At 56.8% G+C, this 22,585-nt stretch overlaps 1 protein-coding gene across 1 annotated transcript in view; it reads left to right on the plus strand.

Moving 5' to 3' along the window:
* Positions 1-22,414, plus strand: part of LOC119112919 (uncharacterized) — a 30,256-nt gene extending 7,842 nt beyond the window's left edge. The window contains exons 2-4 of the mRNA XM_037237223.1: positions 14,928-15,132; positions 18,120-18,293; positions 22,319-22,414. Coding sequence (XP_037093118.1) covers positions 14,938-15,132; positions 18,120-18,293; positions 22,319-22,327 — 378 coding nt within the window. The 5' untranslated portion in view covers positions 14,928-14,937 and the 3' untranslated portion in view covers positions 22,328-22,414. The remainder of the gene's footprint in view (positions 1-14,927; positions 15,133-18,119; positions 18,294-22,318) is intronic.
* The last annotated feature ends 171 nt before the right edge of the window (positions 22,415-22,585 follow it).

The following is a 22,585-nucleotide window of genomic DNA, read 5'->3' on the forward strand; positions in this document are numbered from 1 at the left end:
CCCCCCCTCCCCGGTCATCGGACTCGCTTTCCAGAAAAAGTTACCTAAGTGCATCCTGAGCTTTGCTGCCCACTTTTTGAGACGTTCCTACGCCTATGAGTAGATCGAGTACATGGAGCCAGATTTAGTTCCTAACTTGGGTCGCTTGCGTGGAAGGTCAAGGACCACGCTGGTATGGTTCCCCATGCTAACGCCGTCCACCTGAATGTATTCAAACATGCAGACAATCGATTCACTGCGTAATCTTTACCGCGTGCAGCTGCAGCCAAACGTCAACAGTCACCGGTGCAGGCTAAGGGCAGAAGGCAGGTATGCGATTACGGTCAGGACCATCTGCATCGCCGCTTTGTGGATAATAGCGCAGGCAGACAACAATGCAGTTGTACAGTTGAGGTAACGATGCCGCGGAGAAAGGTCGATGATCTGGCGCATACTTGTGCAGCATTGCGAAGTAGGTCCACAGCCTGTGCGGCTCTTCTCTAGAGAGCGCAACTGATCGATATAGGCACATGCCGCCGTCTGCAGCACGACTGACATTGCGTTTCCTCCCTGACTGAGCCACACCAATCGTATCGTGGTCCACCCCTGGTTTCCCGACAGATTTCTAAAAAAAGCTTGCAGGCCTCACCTGCTGCGGTGCTCAGCGCAGATCGAGATCATCCGCTACAGCCAACTTTCCGCCGGCTGTCGTTCACCGCTCCTTCCCGAGTGGCGCTGGCGCGCGCCGGTGAGGTGCCACACCTCACCAGCTCGGCCGGTACCGGTGCGGGCCGGAAGCGTCGCCGCCCTGCCGTGAGCCGCGGCGCAGCGCTGCACCCCGGGACTGGACATGCCGACTGGCGAAGATGCCGCCCGCGCCGCGCTCATGCATGTATGCATATGTTGTGGCGAAGGCCTGCCGGTCACGACAGCGTATTCCGAGGCGCTGCTCCCGGCGCCAAATAAGGCGGCCGCCCACCGAACCCGTCCTGTCACGTGACGCGCGCGGCCGACCGGCCGGGCGGTCACGTATTGCCGGGCCGCGGGACGCCAGGACGCCCGGCGGCGCAGTCCGCGGGGTCCCGAGTCAGGTGCGCCGGGAGTTGGGAGTCGGGAGTCAGGGGTCGAGAGTCGGCGGCGGAGTCCGCGGGGTCCTGAGTCAGGTGCGCCGGGAGTCGGGAGTCGGGAGTCGTAAGTCGGCGGCGGAGTCCGCGGGGTCCTGAGCCGAGTGAGCCGGGTGCCAGGAGTCGGCGGCGGAGTCCGTGGAGTCCTGAGTCAGGTGTACCGGGGGTCAGGAGTCGACGGCGGAGTCCTGAACCGAGTGTGCCGGGAGTCAGGACTCGGGAGTCCGCGGGGTCCTGAGTCGCGTGTGCCGGGTGCCAGGAGTCAGCGGCGGAGTCCGCGGGGTCCTGAGTCAGGTGCGCCGGGAGTCGGGAGTCGGGAGTCCGCGGGGTCCTGAGTTGCGTGTGCCGGGTGCCGGGAGTCAGGAGTTAGCGGCTGAGTCCGCGGGTCCTGAGCCGAATGTGCCGGGTGCCAGGAGTCGGGAGTCAGTGGCGACCACTGTCTCGAGTGACTGAGTTCCGTGATCCGAGATCTCTGCAGGACACCTTACGACGAGGTGTGGAGGCGAGAGCAAAGGGCTGGTAGCACGTTCAGGGTTAATGTCTTCTAATAATGCAACTTATCACTAAAATCGTGAGTTGCAAAATTAGCGTAACTCTCAGGGGAGGCCGGTGGAGAAACTTGTGACGGACGCGCCCGCACATGGCCCTGCACGCATGCTGGCCGGGCTGGCTGCTCTGACCTCTGACTGGGCATGCTGGCCGGGCTGGCTGCTCTGGCGTCTGACTGGGCATGCTGGCCGGGCTGGCTGCTCTGGCGTCTGACGGGGCATGCTAGCCGGGCTGGCTGCTCTGGCGTCTGACGGGGCATGGTGGTTGGGTTGGCTGCTCTGGCATCTGACGGGGCATGCTAGCCGGGCTAGCTGCTCTGGCCTCTGACGGGGCATGCTGGCCGGGCTGGCTGCTCTGGCGTCTGACGGGGCATGCTGGCCGGGCTGGCTGCTCTGGCGTCTGACTGGGCATGCTGGCCGGGCTGGCTGCTCTGGTGTCTGACGGGGCATGCTAGCCGGGCTGGCTGCTCTGGCGTCTGACGGGGCATGTTAGCCGGGCTGGCTGCTCTGGCATCTGACGGGGCATGCTGGCCGGGCTGGCTGCTCTGGTGTGTGACGGGGCACGCCGACCATTGGCGGAGGCTGGCACTCTCCAGCCTTCAGACGAGGCCTTCACATCTGATTGAGACTGGCTGGCGACAGATGGAGGGCTCCGCCGTGATTCAGCACTTCCGCGGCTGAACCGCACGCGTGCGCGGGTCGCTATAGGGGCTCGACGCAGACAGGGTCACACCAATCGGCTCTGTCAGAGGCGGCGCGAGAGAAGGGAAAGAACATGCGTTTGGGAGATCAACCAGCTTCCTGGAGGAGTGCGTGGATTAAGCGTGATGGTCAAATACAACAGTCACTGCCCTAGGTTTTTCTCATCAGATTTCAGTGAAACATACCCAAAAACGTCCGTTTATTTCACACTGCACAGGAGTTTCCGTGCGATATTTCATCACGGTCGTGCCTAAGTTGTAGATAATCTTTGCAATGAATCGGTAGCCAGCTAGATGATATGGATGATATCAAGATGATATGACAATGTGTCCTACCTCAGTCCTTTTGCAAGTCGTGACAATAGCAGTACCCTCACCAGACCCGAGATCGGTGTTGCAAAATCTGCGATGTTGTTGCGAAACCGACCACCCGCTGCGCGTAATTTAATCGCTTCCCTTCGTCGTTATGAATCAGTTTAATGTTTTATGAGGTGTTGAGGGAAGGAAATGAGCCGTACTTTATCAGCGTATCTTGCGTTCCGAACTATCTCACACATCCTTCGGGGTAAGATGGCGAAATATGCCCATAGCTTGAAAGCACGTTATTGAGAAAAACTAATGTCTGGTGAGTAATGCCGATATCATGCTGTTAAAGCATCGCTCAGTGGCTCCCAAAATGCACTGAATTTGTTTTCCAGCATGCCAATTACAGGAACTTTTTTCATACACATGATTCGTCCATCGCCCGTCAGGTTCCTCTCGAGTGAACGTAGCCAAACCCGGCTTCGTAGGTGAACCAGCTGGACGCCAACAATCGTGCCGCAATCTCCGCAGTCTCTGTCCTCACAGCGTCCTTCCTGACCACGCCAGCGACACACGACGTGACGTGACGTGACGTGACCACGTGACGACAGGGGCTGCCGTCACGGACGTGTCGCGTCAGCGCGGCGGCCGTGACGACGCCAGCGCTGCCGTCCGGACCACGGCCAGCTGGCTCTACAGTGGTCAGCTGGCTGCGACGCTGCGCTCGGCCGAGCCGTGCAACGCTCCAGACGGATGTAAACCAGGCCTCCGCTCACATTAATCTCGCCCGTATCAGCACGGGCCATCGTTTTTACCCAGCGCCTGTCGGGCGAGCACAGGGAGAGATCCCCTGGCTGCAGGAGCGCGGCCAGGCGGGCCGCGGGAGGTGACGCCGCTCGGGCCGCGCCAGTTAGCGACCGCTGCTCCCGGGTCAGGAGCCTCTTCAAGCTCGTGCTGCGCGGTGCTGGACGCCCCCGGGCCTGGTGCCGCCACTGGCGGCTCGAGATGCGCGGCGGCTCAAGCGGCCTGGCGCCTGTGGTGACGGCCTCTGTTGGGGTGACGCGCGCTCGCGGACGCAGACGTTGAGCCCTCGTGGTGGCGAGCAGCCCTCCGGGAAGTGCCGGTCAGGGCGAAGGTCTCCGCACGCGGTCCCAAGCCGCTAGCGACTGGACGCAAACGGACGGCGGCGAATGTTCGGCCCGACCTGTGAAACGCGGCGCGTAATGACTCCAGGGCGGTGCCGGCCGCTGGATCGGATCAGCTCAGCTCGGCCAGCCCGGCGCCGGCGGGCTGCGGCCGCGCCACCTGCAGCCCCTGCTGTGTGGGGAGCGCGGCCCCGCCAGTAGCAGCCCGCTGCCATCTGCGGGAGGAGCTCGTGCTAACGTTAGATTGGTCGCCGAATTTGGTTAGTCTGATCGTGAACTGGTGTTCTGATGAGCAGCTGCTTTGGGCGGATTAAGCGGCCATGCTCCCGGGAGGTTTTTGTGTTTTGCTGCCTTCGGTTACCGTCAAATGTACGATGAGGTGCCAGTAATTGACGAGACTTGTTTCCGCCCGTTTCCAACACCGCTTCGCTACCTCAGTATATCGAGCCAGTGGAATGAATATCAATCACTCACCGTGCATAGTCCCAGCACGTTTCCGATAGCTTCGAATGGTGCATCGATGTGAATACAAAGTTTTCTGTGAACCGTTGGTCAGCCTTTAAGGGTTTACATGCACAAAATGTCAGATGATCTCATCAACCACGTGGCTTCGTAGCCAGGCCGATCACCCCGCACTAATGGATTTTTTCGTCTAAACCGGCTGTAACCTCAGAACTTACGGCCCTATTCTCTGCCGTCACAAATGTATGCAGTTTGAGCCCACATTCGTCAACAGCCACTCCAAGACATGCCGAATGTTTTTAGCACAGAAACGCCGCCACCGTCGTAAAACACTCAGCTGCGGCCCGAGCGGGCAGGCTGACACGGTATCGCTACTGCCCACTCGGGTCTCCGCGGCCCACACTGAGCAGGTCGATGCATCGCGCTTGAACATCGGCGTCGAGGGACGGTTGATTTATAGCGCTGCGATAATTCGCAGGGCGCGTAACCCGGCGCGCATCAGCCACACCGTCCAATTCCGAACGACAGGCAGTGGGTGGCGGACCAATCAGTGGGGCCGGGCGTCGCGCCGGACCAATCAACAGTCGCAAAGCCGTCAGCGTGTCGCAGCCGGTGGATGCGCACCGAATGGCTGCTGCTGACGGCTGCGGAGGTTTGAGTGCCGCAGCTGCTGTTTCAAACCACCTGGTGTAGGCGGTCATAAGAAATGTGCACAACAAAGGTGCGTTCAAACAGCGTGCATTCATATGGTCATGCAAACACAACTTACACGCTGTGTGCAATGTGTACGGTGTAGCAAATAAGACAACTCACCAAGATTAATGCAACTATTGAAGTATCATCTGCATACCTATAGTTGTGCTAATATTCAGTGAAATGGGTAATTATAGAGGACCCTGTCTCTCGGGTGTGGGGTGCCGCCTTATAGCCACGATGTGGTCGGTTGGAACCACTCTACCGGCCGCGTTTCAGTTTTTCTTGATACAGTCTGTGCAATTGATAGCGACGCCAGCGACCGCGCAGCTACGCCTGTCACCAAATAACGGACAGATTACTAAGCTGGAGGGTTTCCAGTATGTATCAGTCTGCCTCACAAAAGCCCAAGTGCATGTCGCACGTGATCTCAAACACACAGGGAGACGGTGGCGTGCGCCACAACATAAGCGCATTCTTCCAGATTCATATCTGCGCGATGCGCCCCGAACTGACGCCAATCAGGGGTGGCGAGCACTTGGCTCTGTCCAGCCTAGAGGGGCAGTTGCACAGTGACTGTGTGGGACCGTTCACCCGACCCTGGTACATGTTGGCGCGTTTTTAGACACACCTGTGATACCGATCCCAGTTTTTGCTGCAGTGACGGTCCGCACAAAGGCCGGCACACGATACCTATGACCGTGCTGTAGTCGCTCGCCTCCGTCGGTAACTTTCTCAGGGCCATCTTTGTCTGTCCTGTGCCCAGCTGTCGGTCTTCGGCCTCCGCCGGTGCTGGTTCTTTCTTACACCTACCCGGGGGTGAAGATCGCTTCTTACCGGCTGCTGCCGTTGAACTTTGACCTGTCTTTGTTTCTCGGATCGCACGACAATACTAAAATGACCCTGACCTTGCACACACACACACACACACGCAGCTGGCAGCAGACGCCTCTTACTCCGGCTCTCAATGTGTTTTCTACAGTAAAGCGGCACCATCATCGTCCAGATTGCAGGCCTACAGAACTCTCCACCTCATGAAAACCCAAACCCCGAACAGCAGTATGGGCCACATGGTACTGGCGACCGGGCCGCACCTCCTGCCTGTAATCAGTAACATCCGGGTCGACTCCGTTACCCCGGTCCTGGCGACCGGCCCCGGCTGTGTTTGGCCGGTCTGGATCACCATCATGGACACCAGGCGATCCGCTGGATCTCCAGCTTTGCCTTTCGAAGTGACGCTGCCCGACGACCACGCGGGGAGCGACGATGGAGGAGAAGGCGTTGATGATTGATGGTGTGGTGTTGATGATTCAGCTGATGGGTGGAGATATGGAGAGGGCGGGGAGCTCGTCACCTCAACGTGCCGGTCACTGCCGCACAACCTAGCCGGCATCAGGTGTGGCTACAGCTCAATGGACAAGCTCGATGTAAGCATCGGAGGCCTTGAGCTCCGAGTTTTCAGGTTTGCGGAGTTCGGCATTCCGAGCTTTTGTGCTGGCAATGATTAACCTTCAATATACCAGAAGACATTGACTAAATGACGTCATTTGGCAAACATTGGCTATGTGGTCATACCTTGCCGTTTCAAGCTGTGCGGAAGGTCACCAATAAGCAACGTGAAGATAAAGAAACATGAAAAACAGTAGAATGAAATAAAACAACAGACAATAATATGAGCAATATAACCAACGTATGCTTAATAACGTCGTTTACCCAGTGCCTTCTGGCGTGCTGAACATCGAGTGTTTTCAGCATAGCTACTCTAAACTTCGAAGAGCACACGAGAAGGGTCTATTTTTCTTCTAACGCACTCATTAAGTGTCCCAACACGATGGCTGGCTCACGCGACCGCGTCGGATCCCACGTCCATGATTCCCTGGAACTTGCGCCCTTCCCATGGGTCGCAACTTCCCCTGCACGATTAATTTAATTTTCAGCTCCCAGTCCCCCCTGCCAACGCAAACCAACGAAGCTATTTGCATACTGGCTTGCGGTCGTGGGCAGCCTGCAGCCGGCACCGCCAGTCCAGCCCTGCTGCACTCGAGGCGTCGTTGATGTGGTGTGCAGTCGCTCTGCAGTTGCATGCCGGCGGATGCCAAGAGCCGGCGCTTGTGTCCGACGCCCAGCCGGTCATTTACAGCCGGACGGCCGGTCACGACAGGCCGGCGCGGCCGCGTGCCGCCAGATTTGACCGGCGTTAGCCGTTGCTAGGCCAGGAAGCGGGCAAAAACGGCGCCAGCGGACGCCAGGTCCGAGGGCCGAGGAATTGATTGATCGGATATAGACGGGAGGGGGAGTGTTCCTAAAAAAGGCGGCTGCAGCAGACACTGCTGACGTCACCGGGACTGAGACAGGACGGACGTCATGTCCTGGAGGACGCCACTGTTGTCGGCAGGGCCAGACAGGACAGCCGGTATGTCCTGGAGGACACCACTGACGTCACCGGGACCCAGACAGAACAGACGGCATGTCCTGGAGGACGCCACTGTTGTCGACAGGGCCAGACAGGACAGACGGCATGTCCTGGAGGACACCAGTGACGTCACCGGGACCTAGACAGGACGGATGGCACGTCCCGGTGGACATCTACCAGCCTAGAGGAATGCATCCTGTGAGAAATCTGACTGCCAACAGCATGTACCGCGCGACGCCTCACGGGCAAAACAGTGCGCCCTGCATGCAGCATGACATCGTCAAGCACGGCATCGTGAAGTATGACACCGAAAAGAGTGACATCGCCACACCGCGGCATCGTGAGCTAACATGCATCATGCCTGTCGTGAAAGATTACGCACAGCCTCCATGTGCTCATGGGAAGCACTGAAGCACACAGCACATGCGTAGAAACATGCATGTGTCCACGGCGGCATCATCACACTGGTGACACGAAGTCGGCCATCACTGGATCCGCCGCGTGCCGACCCTCGCCCGTCCACGCTCGCTCGGACGGCAGCACGTGACTCATTAGGGGACGCTCCACCCCTGGGACGGGCTCGGACAAAGCCAGTTCCACCTCGGTGAGTAACGCACGAGCAATGCACCGCTTCTGTCCGTCTACATGTACAGCCCTGCGCTGGCTCACCTGCCATGGATCCCGGTCACGAACCACCTGTGTGCGATGCAGGCCACTCCACGCTGCGGTGGACGCACCTGACCGACGGCAGTAGCCAACAGGGTCCGTGCGCTTTGGACGGGACAACAGCGGGCTCCTGAGCGAGCCTCGTTTGGTTCTGACCCGGGCTGACCTCCTGGACAAGGAGCAGTCCCGAGTGTTCAGACGGGACGACAGGGGACCCCTGAGCGAGCCTCGTTTGGTTCTGACCCGGGCTGACCTCCTGGACAAGGAGCAGTCCCGAGTCTTCAGACGGGACGACAGGGGACCCCTGAGCGAGCCTCGTTTGGTTCTGACCCGGGCTGACCTCCTGGACGAGGAATAGTCCCGAGTCTTCAGACGGATGGCTGGGGTTCGGGGAGAGAGCCATTCAGGCGCCATTCTGGGGCATCCTGGGCAGCCGTGGTGACAGCAGTCACTGCCCCTTCCGGTGAACGGCTGATGCATTGCGAGCCGGGTGTGGCCTGCGCCTGTCGAGCTGCGTCGGTCTCGCCCCCAGCCGGCCCAACCCACGGCAGTGGCGTCAATCCGTACCAGCCGCTTCAGAGTTCGGCCCCGATCTCACGCTGTTTTGCGAGCCGTGTTTGGCCAACTCGACTGTAGTGTTTTGTTACCACGCTCCGACTCCGTTCGTGCCTTTCTAAACAAACTTCCCGACCGCGAGCGGCGCCGAGAGAGAAGTCCCGGGGTGCAGCGCCCAGCCCGGCCGCCGCTGCGCCTCGCCGCCGGCCAGGTCAGCTGTGCGCGTGTCCCGCCGCCGGTCGGGCCGCCCCAGATCAGATCAGCGCGCAAGGTCAGGGCCCCGAGCCGCCGGCTGAAGGCGGAAAGCGGCGTCAGCGGCGGCGGCGGCGTCGAGGCCGGAGACGGAGGCGGCGGCGGCGGCTGGCGTTCGGCACGACCCGCGGCACCCCGGCACGTGACCTGCTGCTCAATCGCGCAGGATCGGGGTCACTGCAGCGACCATTGAGCTCAGGTCTCACTCCCACGGGCCATGCAGACGGTGGAGAGAGTCGGAGCGGTGCCCGCCGCCGGCCGACTCGGCAAGCGTTGAGTGTCTGCCCTGGATAGATCCTCAGCATTGCTAGCACTGGGTCATCATGAAGCGCTGGGTCGTCATGAAGCGATGGGTCATCATGAAGCACTGGGTCATCATGAAGCGCTGGGTCATCGAGCACTCGAAGCACCTGATTGTGGGAAGTCTGCGCTTCCTCTACGTTGCTGCGAAAGTATTGAGGGTGGCTGGACCTGTGACACTCGACCATCGCCTGGGGCTGGTCGCAGCTGCGTCGATCGAACAACCGCACACAAACTCGTGATGTTTCTTCTGACCGTGTCCAATATCGCCGGCATGTACTGCAGTTACAGACTGCACTGGCGCCAGGCTGGAGCCACCACTGCCGCACCATGTTCGCCGTCTGCGGCTGCCGATGCAGGTGCCAGTAGGTGGGATTTTCCAACCACGCCGTGTCGTGCGTGCCGTCTGGGGTTGTCGGTTGTGCCGTGTGCCGTCTGTTGTCTGGAGCCTCTGGCCAGATGGTGCTTGCCGGCCTTCTGAAACCGCAGGTTCAGATGTGCCATGTCCTCGGACGTCGCTGGCCGAACCGGTTCCAAAGAATGGCCGTGCTTCTCTTCGTTCACTCCCCCTGCCGTTTACTGAACGATGCAGGGTCGTCACGGCACCCACATGCCACGTGACATCGTACTTTTAGGTGGGAACTGGCTGACCACCGGCTCGCGTCCAGCGGTTCGTTATTATGCAAACTAGTCGCTGATCAGGGTGCAGCAAACACAGCTAACCGAACGAATGCCTCCTGCATCCCTAGCAAAATCAAAGTCCTCTTTGCTACTTTTCAACGAACCCGCTTTGTCTGCCAACGAGATGCATTCCAGTGCCAGATAAGGAGGTACATCTGAATTTACGACGTCGTATTTTCGCCGACAGCGCAGAATCAGACGAACCATCTCGGAATGGGGGAGGTAGGGATGCCATATTAGCACCTTTTCCGCGCGTGTTTGGACGGAGGAGGGGCGTTCCGAAGACCCATTTAAGCAGAGGTTTGACAGCGAAGACAGGTGATATGTACGTCCAGGCGTGAACAGGGCTCAGGGCATGTACGCTTCAGTGTTGAACCTTTCGAGGCGCCAAAACAAGTTCTAGTATTAAAAACCTTTATCTGGTTAGTCAAAGGCCGCGGTCAGGTAGGCTCCGACACATTCAGTGTGGGTACGAGTAAGAACACGACGCTAACAAAGAACGGGGCTTTGATGAAGCGAGAGCTCCTCGTGGGAAGACTGAAAATTAGACCGTGGGCTATCAACAGCAAGCCGCAACAGCGGCCTCAGAAACCACGGCAGACAGACCGCAGTCCGTGAGAAAGAATCATTATGGCGGGATGAGCTGGACTCGCGGAGTCACTAGCGTGCGTGCAACACTGTTCGTGGGTGTGAGCACGCAAACTCGCCGGACGCTCGACTTTCAGTGGTCGGTTTGCCATTGCTAACATGCTGGTTGGCATGTCGCTTGCCAGACTGCCGTGCGTCAGTTCGGGCCATGCCACCATGCCCGCGTTTCACCAAGTATCCAATCAGTGAACACGTCCACCAGTCGGCCGTTGTCTGTGTGGATGTATTTGCTCTACCACACTGCACATGGCGTACGCAGCTATGTAGTCGGCTAGCAGCATCGTACCTAACTCAGCGTGCGGGGGCGAGGCTCGCTAACCGACTGTCGAATTATGACAGAAAATGTCTGGATTTGACCATCAGTTAATCAGCCGGCGGCACAAAATATAAATGATCAGCACATGGCTAGGCACTGACACAGTTTGTGCTCATCTGACAGCTAACTTGCCAGTCAGTGACACAGAACATGTCGGTGTGCCCGAGTGATCCTCATCCCGCTAAACATTGACCCGGAATGACCGCCACTGGATCGGTCCGCGACACAGGCCGCGGCCGCAGATGTGGCCGTCACCCGTTCCGCCCGCGACACAGGCCGCGACCGCAGATGTGGCCGTCACCCGTTCCACCCGTGACACAGGCCGCGACCGCAGATGTGGCCGTCATCCGTTCCACCCGTGACACAGGCCGCGGCCGCAGATGTGACCGTCACCCGTTCCGCCCGTGACTCTGACGACTCGGCCTTGACCGCTCCTCTCGGTCTGGCCGGTCTGACGAGGGCGGCGTGGGCCTGGACGGTCGGCCGCGGCCGTTACACCCTCAGACGGTGACAAAGCGTCGTGCGCCGCCGCCTCAAAGTGTTGAACTGACACAGGTGTGGAGACAAGGATCGAGAGGCGGGCCAACAGCGTCCTTTCCAATTAAAAAGTATGGCACACACAAAATAAATTTGTTCTGTCTTTAACCCATTAGTTCAGGAAGCAGATGAAGGCGGGGTGGACATGGGGGAGGGGAGGAGGAGTGCTGGCAATCCATCGGAAGTGCATGACGCAGTGACGCAAGAAACGAGTCCAATTTGGCTTTAGAATGCCTCAGCGCCAGTTTGGTTCACGTACCAACGTCCCAGTTATCCCCTGGTCACGCAACTTCTGGGAGCTCGCGCACTCCCGGCGCGGTGCGATTTTAGTTTGGTGCGTTTCCTTGTGTGTCATTAACTGGCCGTATATGGGGCCGTCTGTAATTTATTCGGACTGCGCTATCGTCTATCTAGCCTCGCGCGCGCGCGCGTGTTTCCTTGATATTCATTTAGCGACAAGGTGAACAGGACCCGAGACGCGCCCGCTGTTTCGGGAGAATGATAACGTGCGCGCCACCTGGGAAACTCGGTACCCATTTGGTATCCCGACACGTAATTTGCATCGGATTCGGTGCGGAAAACTACTGAGAAACACCGATTTGCATATTTTTGACATGCCGGTACACCTATCTGCCGCATCGTTTGGAATGTTTGTGGGTGAGGTTTCTTGGGAGGGAGGTCAGCCAGTCGGTTGTGCTCACTGTGCCTTGACTGCACCTGGGATCCATGCAGAGTAACACTGTTGCACCCAACGCAGTCGCACACAACTGCACCTGACTGCCAACATCACCACATCACCGCACCTGATCCACAGCAGTGCCGTATCACTGCACCTGACTCACAACAGTGCCGTGTCACCGCACCTCACTTCTGACATCATTATATCACTGCACCTGACTCACAACAGTGCCGTGTCACTGCACTTGACTTCTGACATCATTAGATCACTGCACCTGACTCACAACAGTGCCGTGTCACTGCACTTGACTTCTGACATCATTATATCACTGCACCTGACTCACAACAGTGCCGTGTCACCGCACCTGACTCCTGACATCATTATATCACTGCACCTGACTCACAACAGTGACGTGTCACCGCACCTGACTTCTGACATCATTATATCACTGCACCTGACTCACAACAGTGCCGTGTCACCGCACCTGACTTCTGACATCATTATATAACTGCACCTGACTCACAACAGTGCCGTGTCACCGCACCTGACTTCTGACATCATTATATCACTGCACCTAACTCACAACAGTGCCGTGTCACCGCACCTGACTTCTGACATCATTATATCACTGCATCTGACTCGCAGCAGTGCCGCATCACTGCAGCCGACATCACAGCACCACTCACATCATCAGCATCACATCACCGTATACGACTCATAAACAGAATGGCGCTACTAGTCTGAACCCTAGTTAGTGACTTCACTGAGCGTGAAGCAGCGAGCAGTGAAGTGAGGCATGCGCACGTGAAGTATCGAGCCCGCCTCCGCGCATGCGTGAGCAGACATGGATGATTGGAGCACTGCGCCTGGCGAAGTAGAAGCCTGAGTCGAAAGTTGAACTGAGCCGTGGCCGCTTGTTGACTTGACTGCTGTTAACTGTAGCCTCGCGTACGCAGTGTTCCGAAATTGTCCCCCAAAACTATGAACGTCAAATAACCATCGAAACGGACTATGTCACGGCGAACACACGACACCAGTCCTGAAAAATGTGTGCCAACACATGCGCTGGCTGTCAACAGTGTACTTCACACTATGCGGGTTGTCCTCATCAGTCCCTGTACTGAGATGCTTGCTGAGAACGACCGTAGAGAAAAACGACATTCAAAAGCCAGGGCATGCGCGTATGCTGCGTATCAGCTAGTAGGACATCGACATCGTCGCTTAGTTGGACACGTTACAACGAGGGAAAACACCTGTGTGAGCCTAAAAGGCTGAATGTTAAAGTATGGGCATTGCGGAACATGTAAGACCTTGATGGCGTATGGAGCCATCACGGTGCCTGTGCCATGATGCATGGAGTGTCTGTCTCTTTTCATCAACGAGCAGCCGACGCGAGCTAGCACCAAGCGTCCAGTAACCAGTTTCATATAACAAACCAAGTAACGCATGCGCTTGACCTGCACAGCTTGGCCTTGGGGGCTTCAAAGGTCACTGTAACAACGTGTCCAGTTCAGACCGTGGATGGTGCGGCATGCTCTCCTGAGTCGTACTGTGCCCTTTTGTAAGTATGGCGCAAGTATGGGAGCATTTTTCTTCACACCGCAGAAATTCTGCGAAGTTTTGGCCTTCACCGCCGGCTAAATGAAGCCACCTGGTGGCGCCTTTGTCATGGTAGTGTTTTGTCCAGAACGTTGCGGCTACAGACAAACTGCAGACAAATCTCAACATTTCTTATGTTGAGAGTTCATCCGGTTTGAAAAGCTGTGTTCATGTAAATTGTTCGTGCTCATTTCCGGATAACTGACAAAACTCAGCTCACGTAAGAACTGCAACGTTGGAAGGCGATATTGTATTTAACTAGTGCCTTAGTCTGAAGATAGCCGCAGGTGCGCAGGTCCTGTTTTGCGAAAGCTTCGATGCATATTTTACCATCCTCTTAGCTTTGGACAGAGACGCATGCGTCGTCTTGAGTTACATGCTGGCTTGCTTCCAAACCTGAGCTACGCTCACGACAACACCCGAAACCCCCGCAGAACAGGACTGGGGCGCGGCTCGGTCCCTTCTGCTGGGCTTTCGCCGACTCCTCCCACTCATCCGGATGCCTACGAACCCACAGCGTGCATAAACGGTAAACAGGGTCATTTACCACCACACCTTGTTCCCGAAGCGACGTTACATACGCGGCCCGGCTACGTGCCGCAGCTCAGAACGGCATCCGCTACAGCTCATTCCAGGGCCAGATGCCCGGCTACGTGCCGCAGCGCCCAGAACGGCGTCCGCTACCGCTCATTACAGGGTCAGATGTCAACGCTGCTGGCTGCAAAATGCTACGAACTATCTGAATGAAACAACTGAGGAAAGTGCAGTGGCTAGCATATTGGTTAATGGGTTATTATGACCTCTTTCAGCACATATGTCCTGACATTAGTCGACCCCGAAGGCTGCACATCCAAAGCAGTCTTGGTATTCACCTTCCCTCCAGTTGCCTAACCTGACCTAAATACCGCACATTATCCCGATCCACTACACTGCATCGCAGCTAATCACTGAAGGCATTGACATGCACATATACATGGCTCTCCCCTTCTTGGATGCCGCTTTTTTATTGTAGCTCATAAATGGCTCCGGACGGAAAGTTGAGGATCAGCGTGATGAGTTCCCATTGAACTGTGTTCCTCACCTCCCGAAGCAAATCCTGCCGACGCCCCTGCCACTGCATTGCCTATCGCTGCAATGCCTACTGCAAATGCTACGGCACGGGGGAGCGCTGCCGGTGTCGCCATTGGCATGCGCTCAAACAGCGCGCAGTTCTGCTGCCGCGCACTAATAATTCTGTGTGAGCGCCCCTCGGCCGCGCTCGCGCTCACGTCGGCGGTCGAGCGTGCGCGTCGCGGCTCTGAGACCGTGCCGTCTGTCCCCCCGCAGGCGGCGGACCATGAGCGTCGTGGCCAGCGACATCATCTACGTGCCGCGAGAGGGCTTCCGCGGGGCGGGCCTGGGGTCGCCGGTGGCCTCACCGGACCTGGTGAAGCAGACCGGCGACACGCCCGGCCGCGCCATATTCCGCGAGTTCGACCACAGCGCCCGCTGGCAGGCCAAGAACAACGAGAAGAACGCCAAACACAAACAGGTGAGTTGGCGCCGAGGACGGCGGGATTTGGGTCGATGGTGCTTATTGGGTGACATATGTTCGTGCTAATGAAATAGCCGGAAAATTGTCGATCACACAATGTCGGATTGACGTATTCTTGCATTCCAATAGATAATCCTGGTTGACGTTTATCATGCTTGGGAGTTCACGGGGCGCGGGGCGTCGCAAACGGTATGAGTCCGAGCTCTGTGACCGTCAAATTACTTCATGCATCACTTCATACATCTCCATAGGGAAAGCTAAATACGTAACCTCTACTACAGGTGAGGTTCCGGTCCCCACACTCTTGTTTCTACACAACTGTACGCAGTAAAAGTACACACGGAGCATGGCGAAAACATGTGTATGCATACAAGCTCCCTTCAACCCAGATATTTGGCCCTAACATTAAACTGAGCTGCGTGTGTATGTATGTGTGCTAACTCCGCTGGCAAAAGTGCCGTCTCACGCCGCAAAACGCTCTGCCAGACCACGGTGCATCACTCCAACGCTGGAAGGCTTTGGTGCCCGGGAAAAAACGCCTGAGAACTTTGGCAAATACCGGGAACGATCTACTCAAGGCAACGAATCCGCACTCACCGCTGAAGTCGACCTTCCCACGGTCGGCCGAGCGCATCGGCGCCCAAATACCGGGCGTCGCTGGCCGAGGGGGCGGGGAGGGGGGCAAGCAACTGAGCTGTTGGGCAACACCGATCGAAGCTCTCCAACCGGTTACCTGTGAATGGACTGTCAGACGCCGGCTGGTCGACTCTGACTGATACAAGCTGGTGGACACTGGTCGTGACCATTCAAAGCCAACAAATCAGCACTGGCAGAGGCTTCCCACCACCGGCTGGTCACCACTGAAGGAGTAGGCGGAAGCCAGCTGGTCAACACTAATCCCGATATGGTATGGTTCTACGAGCCGGTGTGGGTCTAAGTCAGGCCACACTTGGACTCGGTCGGACTTTTTGCTTTTTGCCGGGAATCAAGCGAGTCGGCCGCCTTTACAAATGAATAAGATTCGGGTTCAGACTGATCAATTTGAAAAAGGGTCGCGGATCGGCCTTGGATTCAACGCAGGACTTGTGCTTGAATTGACATATCATAACAGCTTAGGGTTCGAACTAAAAGACTCGAGCTATGGTTGAGGGGGTTTTAAATAGTAAGACAAACCTTGTGGAAAAAGTTTGGTGTTAACTACACGAGTGGTTATTCCCGTGCCTACCGGGCTGGGCAGGATTGGGTGAAGCGGGTTCGTTACGATTGCTTTCGGATTGAAGCCGTCAGATTGATTAGCTTGAATTTGTTTGGGTTAAGCTGCGAAGTTTAATCATCGGTTAATTTAACTTTAAGGACATTAAGTCATTCCTACTATTCACTAGCTATTTCCAATGGTGACTCGGCAAGACCATGAGTAAGGGTCCGGTGATGCTAAGGTTAGGTGGAGTTGGGTTAGAGGTGTGTTCAGTGTTACCCCCGTTACGATTGCACCCTTGACGATCGCTATCGCCGACACGGATCCGGTGAGACACCATCGTTGTCTTGGGCAATCCCGCAAACGCTGACGGACTCGGACATGTGAAACTTTATGATTCAGACATGTCCTGAATTTCTGAGGACTCGTTGCGGATCCCGACTCAGAGCCGTGAAAATGATTGGACTCGGATCCGTACCTGACTCATCAAAGTGATTGGACTCGGATCCGTAACTGACTCATTAAAGTTATTGGACTCGGATCCGTCGCTGACTCATTAAAATGATTGAACTCGGATCCGTGCCTGGCTCGTTAAAATGATTGGAATCGGATGCGTGCCTGGCTCATTGAAGTAATTGGACTCGGATTTGTAAGGTGCGGGGACTGAACAAGAGACACAAACTCAGACTTAAGGTACCCGGATTCGGGATATGAATCATACACAATGTGACAACGGTGGACTCAAAACAAGGGCTCAGATCAAGGGCGCCAGAATTAGTGCTCGAACTCAAGGTGGTCTGGGTGGTCTGGAGGCGCGGACCAGACACAAGGCACCAGGATTTACACTCAGTCTCGGGTTCTTCAGACTCGACACTACCTGGCCGAGACCACCAGACCCCAGCTGGTCACCACCGACCCAGACCAGACCAGCTGGTCGTCACCGAACAGGTCCGTTCGAGACCAGTGGTTCAACGATGACGGAAACCATCAAAGACCAGCGGAGCAACGTAGACTGTCCAAAACCAGCCGCTCAACAACTAGCCGGCGTTATCAAAGACCAATCTGAACTGACCAGACGCTGCTGACCGAGGTTATCCAAGACAAGCCGGCCACTCAAGTAGCTATCATATCAAGCCCGGCTACATCGGACCAGAGATTGTGATCGCTGGCTCCGACTGCCACGCGCCAGCTGGTCCGACACACACCAACTGTCGGAGTCCACCCAAGCCTGGCTTGTTTTCCCGGCCGGGACCGTCCGCCCGTGCTCATCTTACGTGGACACTAAACGCTCTGGCAAGGTCAGAGGGGGCATTTTTTGTGGAGAAACCTTCGAATGCCGTCTCAGGGTAATTCGTTCACAGAGGCGGCCCCCTGCGTGCCCGGCGCACGTTTAATACCCGACGGCGTAGGAAGCTCCAGCCGAGAGGTGCGTCGCACAGGCGGAGCCCCACCGGCCTCGGATTGGGCGCGCGTCGTAACTTCCACTGTCAACGTTCGTAATCACGCACCACCCACGTCTTACGGGTCTCTCTCTCTCTCTCTCTCTCTCTCTCTCTCTCTCTCTCTCTCTCTCTCTCTCTCTCTCTCTCTCTCTCTCTCTCTCTCTCTCTCTCTCTCTCTCCCTCTTTTTCTCCCCCCTCCCTGCTCTTTCTCTCTCTCTCTCTCTATCTCTCCCTCTCTTTCTCCTCTCTCTCTCTCTCTCTCTCTCTCTTCTCTCTCTCTCTCTCTCTCTCTTCTCTCTCTCTCTCTCTCTCACGCTCGCATTTGACTGTTCTGTGGTCCGTTCCAGCTGTTCGGCGTGTTCCGCCACGACGCCTTAAGTTCGACGCAGCTCCGCCAGTGCAGCCAGCTGACCTCCGTGACCACGGGGCCGGCCCCGGGTCAGGTCAGGTCAGGGGAGCACCAGGCGCGACCCTCGCACCACACCGCCAGCAGACGGTCTGTGCCGTCCATCACATCTCTAGTGAGTACCTCAAGAACCAACGGTACCAGCGGCTCTGATTGACTAAATATCGGAACACATCTCTAGTGAGCACCTCAAGAACCAACAGCACCAGCGGTTCTAATTTACTGAACATCGGAACTTCGTAAAGAATGTGACTGGCTTCTGTTCGTCCTTGTCTGTGTGGGGTGTGGTCAGATACTGGCAGCAAGTCGTACGTGCTCGTGACCCTGTGCCGTGTGTGCCGCTTACGTGAGGTGTGAGGCGCGTCTACTAGAAAGGTTCGGTGTGACACAAGTTTCCAATGCATAATCTGCCGATTTGTTTTCAAACCGATGCAACCCCCGGTCGGCGAGAAACCCGGCCGAAAACTCTGGTGCCTCGGATTTCTTTTTTCGTCTTTTCTTGCGCACTTTAATTTTGTCGTTGCCCGTGTAAATCATTGGGTTGGGCCTATAAGTATGGTTTGCAGAATCTGTGTTCTGCAACGAGGCAAATATCCCGACCTTTAACGTCTTCTGCACCCCTGTATACTGTATGCATGCAGATCAACAACAATCACTTTTTAAGCTTGTTCGTCTGTCATTGCCCTTCCTTTACAGTGACAGGCAAATACCATCTGAAGTTATCACATACTCATAAAATAGACTCCAGCTGATTCATCCTCTTTCTCCTAAGGAAGTCTCCCCTGCCGTTTCGACATTTTCGGTGCGAGCTATGCTACTGTAAGTTTAAAATGACAATGATTGACTTTAGGCGTACGAAACGATACCCGCAAATGGACAACATGTAAAAATCCCTTGTCTGGTTGCGCCGGAAGCCTTTCGAACAGTGCGCTCTGTACGCCCATCCGACACCGTACTCGCACGTCTGACAAAGCCTGCCAGACAAATGCACGCTTATCAGACAATAATTAGGCTACTACTTTCGCAACGTGCTTTGGGCGAAGTGTCCAAGTTATTTGACGACAAACTTACCTGTGGTAAAGCCACTGATGACATTATCCGCCAGTGCCAAAAAACCAACAAAACATGACACGTAAGCAATCCATGCAGACGATGAGGAAACCCCAAGCCACCACCATTCGCATTGGTTGTGAAGTGATCTTTCGCTGGCTCTGCCAAACTCAAAACAGCAACATCGAGTCCGCTGGCAGCATGACAGTGCCGCAAGCAACCGGAAAAGGTTAACCGTTACCTATTGCGATACGTCATGGGTTTAGCCCCATTCAGCCAATAAGTCATGTGTCACCAGTTTACCGTGTATCAACCGTACTTTGACGCGGAAAATGACCCGCGCGGTTTGCCGGCCGGAGTCCTGCGGGAGATTAGCGCGCGGTGCCAGACGGTTTCCGCTTGCAGTGGCGAGCGTCACCGACAAGCCTGGACCGTGACGTTTCCTCCCCAGTCATTCAATCGTGACGCCAAGTGACTTCAGCAGGCCGTTTCATTTATCTCCGGAGAAAAGCGGCCCTGAAACTGCCTACTTTCGGGTAGTGTTCACCTCGCTCGGAGTTTGACAGGCGCCGGGCGCACCCGGGCGGTGGACGGCCTGTGAGCAGAGGCCGCGGCTGGAACTTAGGCTCCTTTGTCCGCACGAGCCGCACCGGTCCGTGGGTATCGCCTCTGACAGCGAGAGGCCCACGCGGACAGATAAACGGATAGCCTGGAATCGCGGGCCCGCCCGATGGCCCTCACCTCGTCAACCTGTCGTCTTCTTCCGGTCGTCCTCTGGCCTTGAACCAGTCGCCGCATAAACGGGTACCGACACTAGCGCCACTCGTGGCGAATGTGGAGAGCTCTGCTGTACCGTCCAGCACATAGATGACAGTCTTTGTCGCTGACTTTGTGCCCTAGTTGAACGACGCCACCCATGCTCGGCTTTAAGATCATGCTTCCTAAAAATTACGCTGATTTTCGCAAAGCTGGCTCTTGCCATGGCTTGAAGAGCGGCCCAGATGCTTCCTGAGCAGCTGGAGCTGTCTGACAGGACCTTCTCTGGGCCGAACAAGGACGTCTTTGGGTTCTGACACAGCCCTGAGAGCTTGCTGTTAAACATTCCATCTTGGGGCTGTCTCTGGCACGCCTTCTCTGGGAGCTGTCTGAGATACGCCCTTCCCCGCTGGGAGCTGTCTCTGACACGGCCGGCTCTGGGAGAAGCTATGGAGACACAGACCTCTCTGAAAGCCGTCTCTGACACGACACCTTACTGTAAATGTCTGTGGCACGGCCGTCTCTGGCAGCTGATCTCTGACTCCACTCCTTCTGAGAGTTGACTCTGACACGTCCGTTGAGGTTACAGTCACTGACGCCTATGCCACTGTCCCTGATTGTGTGACAGGCCGTCTCTGGGACTTCGCTGAGGCACGGGTCCCTGACGGAATGAGGATCTGACACGGCTCCCCGAGGGAACTGAAACCTGATACGGCTCCCTGAGGGAAATGAGATCTGACATGGCTCTCTGACGGGGTTGGAATCTGAAGCGGCTCCCTGAGAGGGTTGGAATTTGAGGCGGCTCCCTGAGAGAGCTGGGATCTGACGCGGCTCCCTGAGAGGGTTGGAATCTGACGCGGCTCCCTGAGAGAGCTGGGATCTGACGCGGCTCCCTGAGGGAAATGGGATCTGATACGGCTCCATAAGAAAGCTGGGATCTGACACGGCTCCCTGAGGGAGTGGGGATCTGACACGGCTCCCCGAGGGAGTGGGGATCTGACACGGCTCCCTGAGAAGGTTGGAATCTGACACAGCTCTCTGAGGGGATTGGAATCTGACACGGCCCCTCCCCGGGAAACCGTCACTGACACGGCCCTTGCTGGGAGCTGGCACTAATTACCTCCATGAGGGTATTCTCTGGAGCGCGAGGAAGACAGTCCTCTTTCGGATCTGGTTAAAAAATAGCCGTCTCTTGAAGTCGGCTGTAACACCTCTCTGGAAGCTGACCCTGGCAGTGCCCATCCCTTAGAGCTGGCCCGGGCGGCGTTTCGTCACGGGTGCTGATGAGTGGCCGGCTGCATTATTCATGGTCCGGTGGCGGCGTTGGCGCTCTGTGCCGCCGGTTCGGAACGCCCGGCCGCCCGGCGGTCTGGCCTGGCGCGGCCTCACTGGCCAACCTTGACCTTAAACGGAGTCACTGAAGCGTACACTCACGGCGGAAGCTGGGTTGGTACTCATTACAGCTGCGCGCCGATCCGTGGCTAGTACTCAGCCAGACGGTCCGCACTCGAAGGCTCAGCAGCCGGGCCAACTTCTGCACGATGAGGGTTGAGATGACACCATGAGCATATTCAATGTACATTCGATGACACCATGAGCATACCGGCATATTCGGGTCAGTGAGACGCAACAAGACGTGAACGATAATATTTACGTTGTCCGTGGCAGCACAGGCCACAGCCAAAGACAGACCTTGCACGTCTTAACAGGCGCAGCGCGTCAACATTTACACGGATTTAGTCACAGTTACGCACATTTATTGCGTCAACATCTACAAATCCTTTCCGTAACGGGCTTTACCACCCGCATTCCCTTAAAGCGAGCTGGAGTCCAAGTTCAAACAGCTGTTAAATCTGCCGTCAGTTGGCTCCCTCCACCTGACATATCGCGCCCGGCTGATGCCACCACATTCCGCGGCGGCCTCAAACGAGACCCGCAGCACGCGGGGCGTGTGCCGCACCTTTGTGCTGTCCTGCGGCGAGCGTTCGCAGCGCTGCCGGCCGAAAGCATAGAATTGTCGGTTTTGCTCCACTCACGCGGCGCCCCATTCAATAGCATCCGCGCTTACAGACGAGGTCGGTCGGCCGCCCATAGTGGCATGATTGGGTGCCGTGCTGGAAGCGTCCCGCCCACCGCGGCGCCGGCGCCCGGCACGCAGCGCCGTCGATCCAACGGTGCCAGTGCCGCCCGTGCAACCGCCTGTGAGAGGGGGCCGGCGGGGTCCGGCGGCCGGCGCCCTGCACTGGTCAGACCGCCGCCGGCGCAGACGCCGGGTGACCGCTCACTGGCTGGCGGCGCGGCCCGACTGACGACACCGCTCTGAAAATGCCACAGGTGATGTGATTCCGCACGCGAGGAGCTCGCGGCTGGACGGGCCCAGGGAATCGGATTGGTGAGCGAACTGCCTGCGATCCACATGAGCAAATATGGCACGTGAGTACAGCAGGCGGCGTTCGTGAGCAGCAGGCTGGTGACGCGAGTGAAATTCCAGCGAAATCAAGTGTCTTTCGGCATCGTAAGAGCAACCACAAGAGAGACAAGAACTTGGGTGCATGGTGAGAACAGCAGCAGGAGGAAGGCCTCCAAGCGTCTCTCATGCGC

This window comes from Pollicipes pollicipes, unplaced genomic scaffold (genome assembly GCF_011947565.3).
Source record: "Pollicipes pollicipes isolate AB1234 unplaced genomic scaffold, Ppol_2.1 Scaffold_7261;HRSCAF=8764_pilon_pilon_pilon, whole genome shotgun sequence".
In the NCBI taxonomy this organism is placed as follows: Eukaryota; Metazoa; Arthropoda; class Thecostraca; order Pollicipedomorpha; family Pollicipedidae; genus Pollicipes; species Pollicipes pollicipes.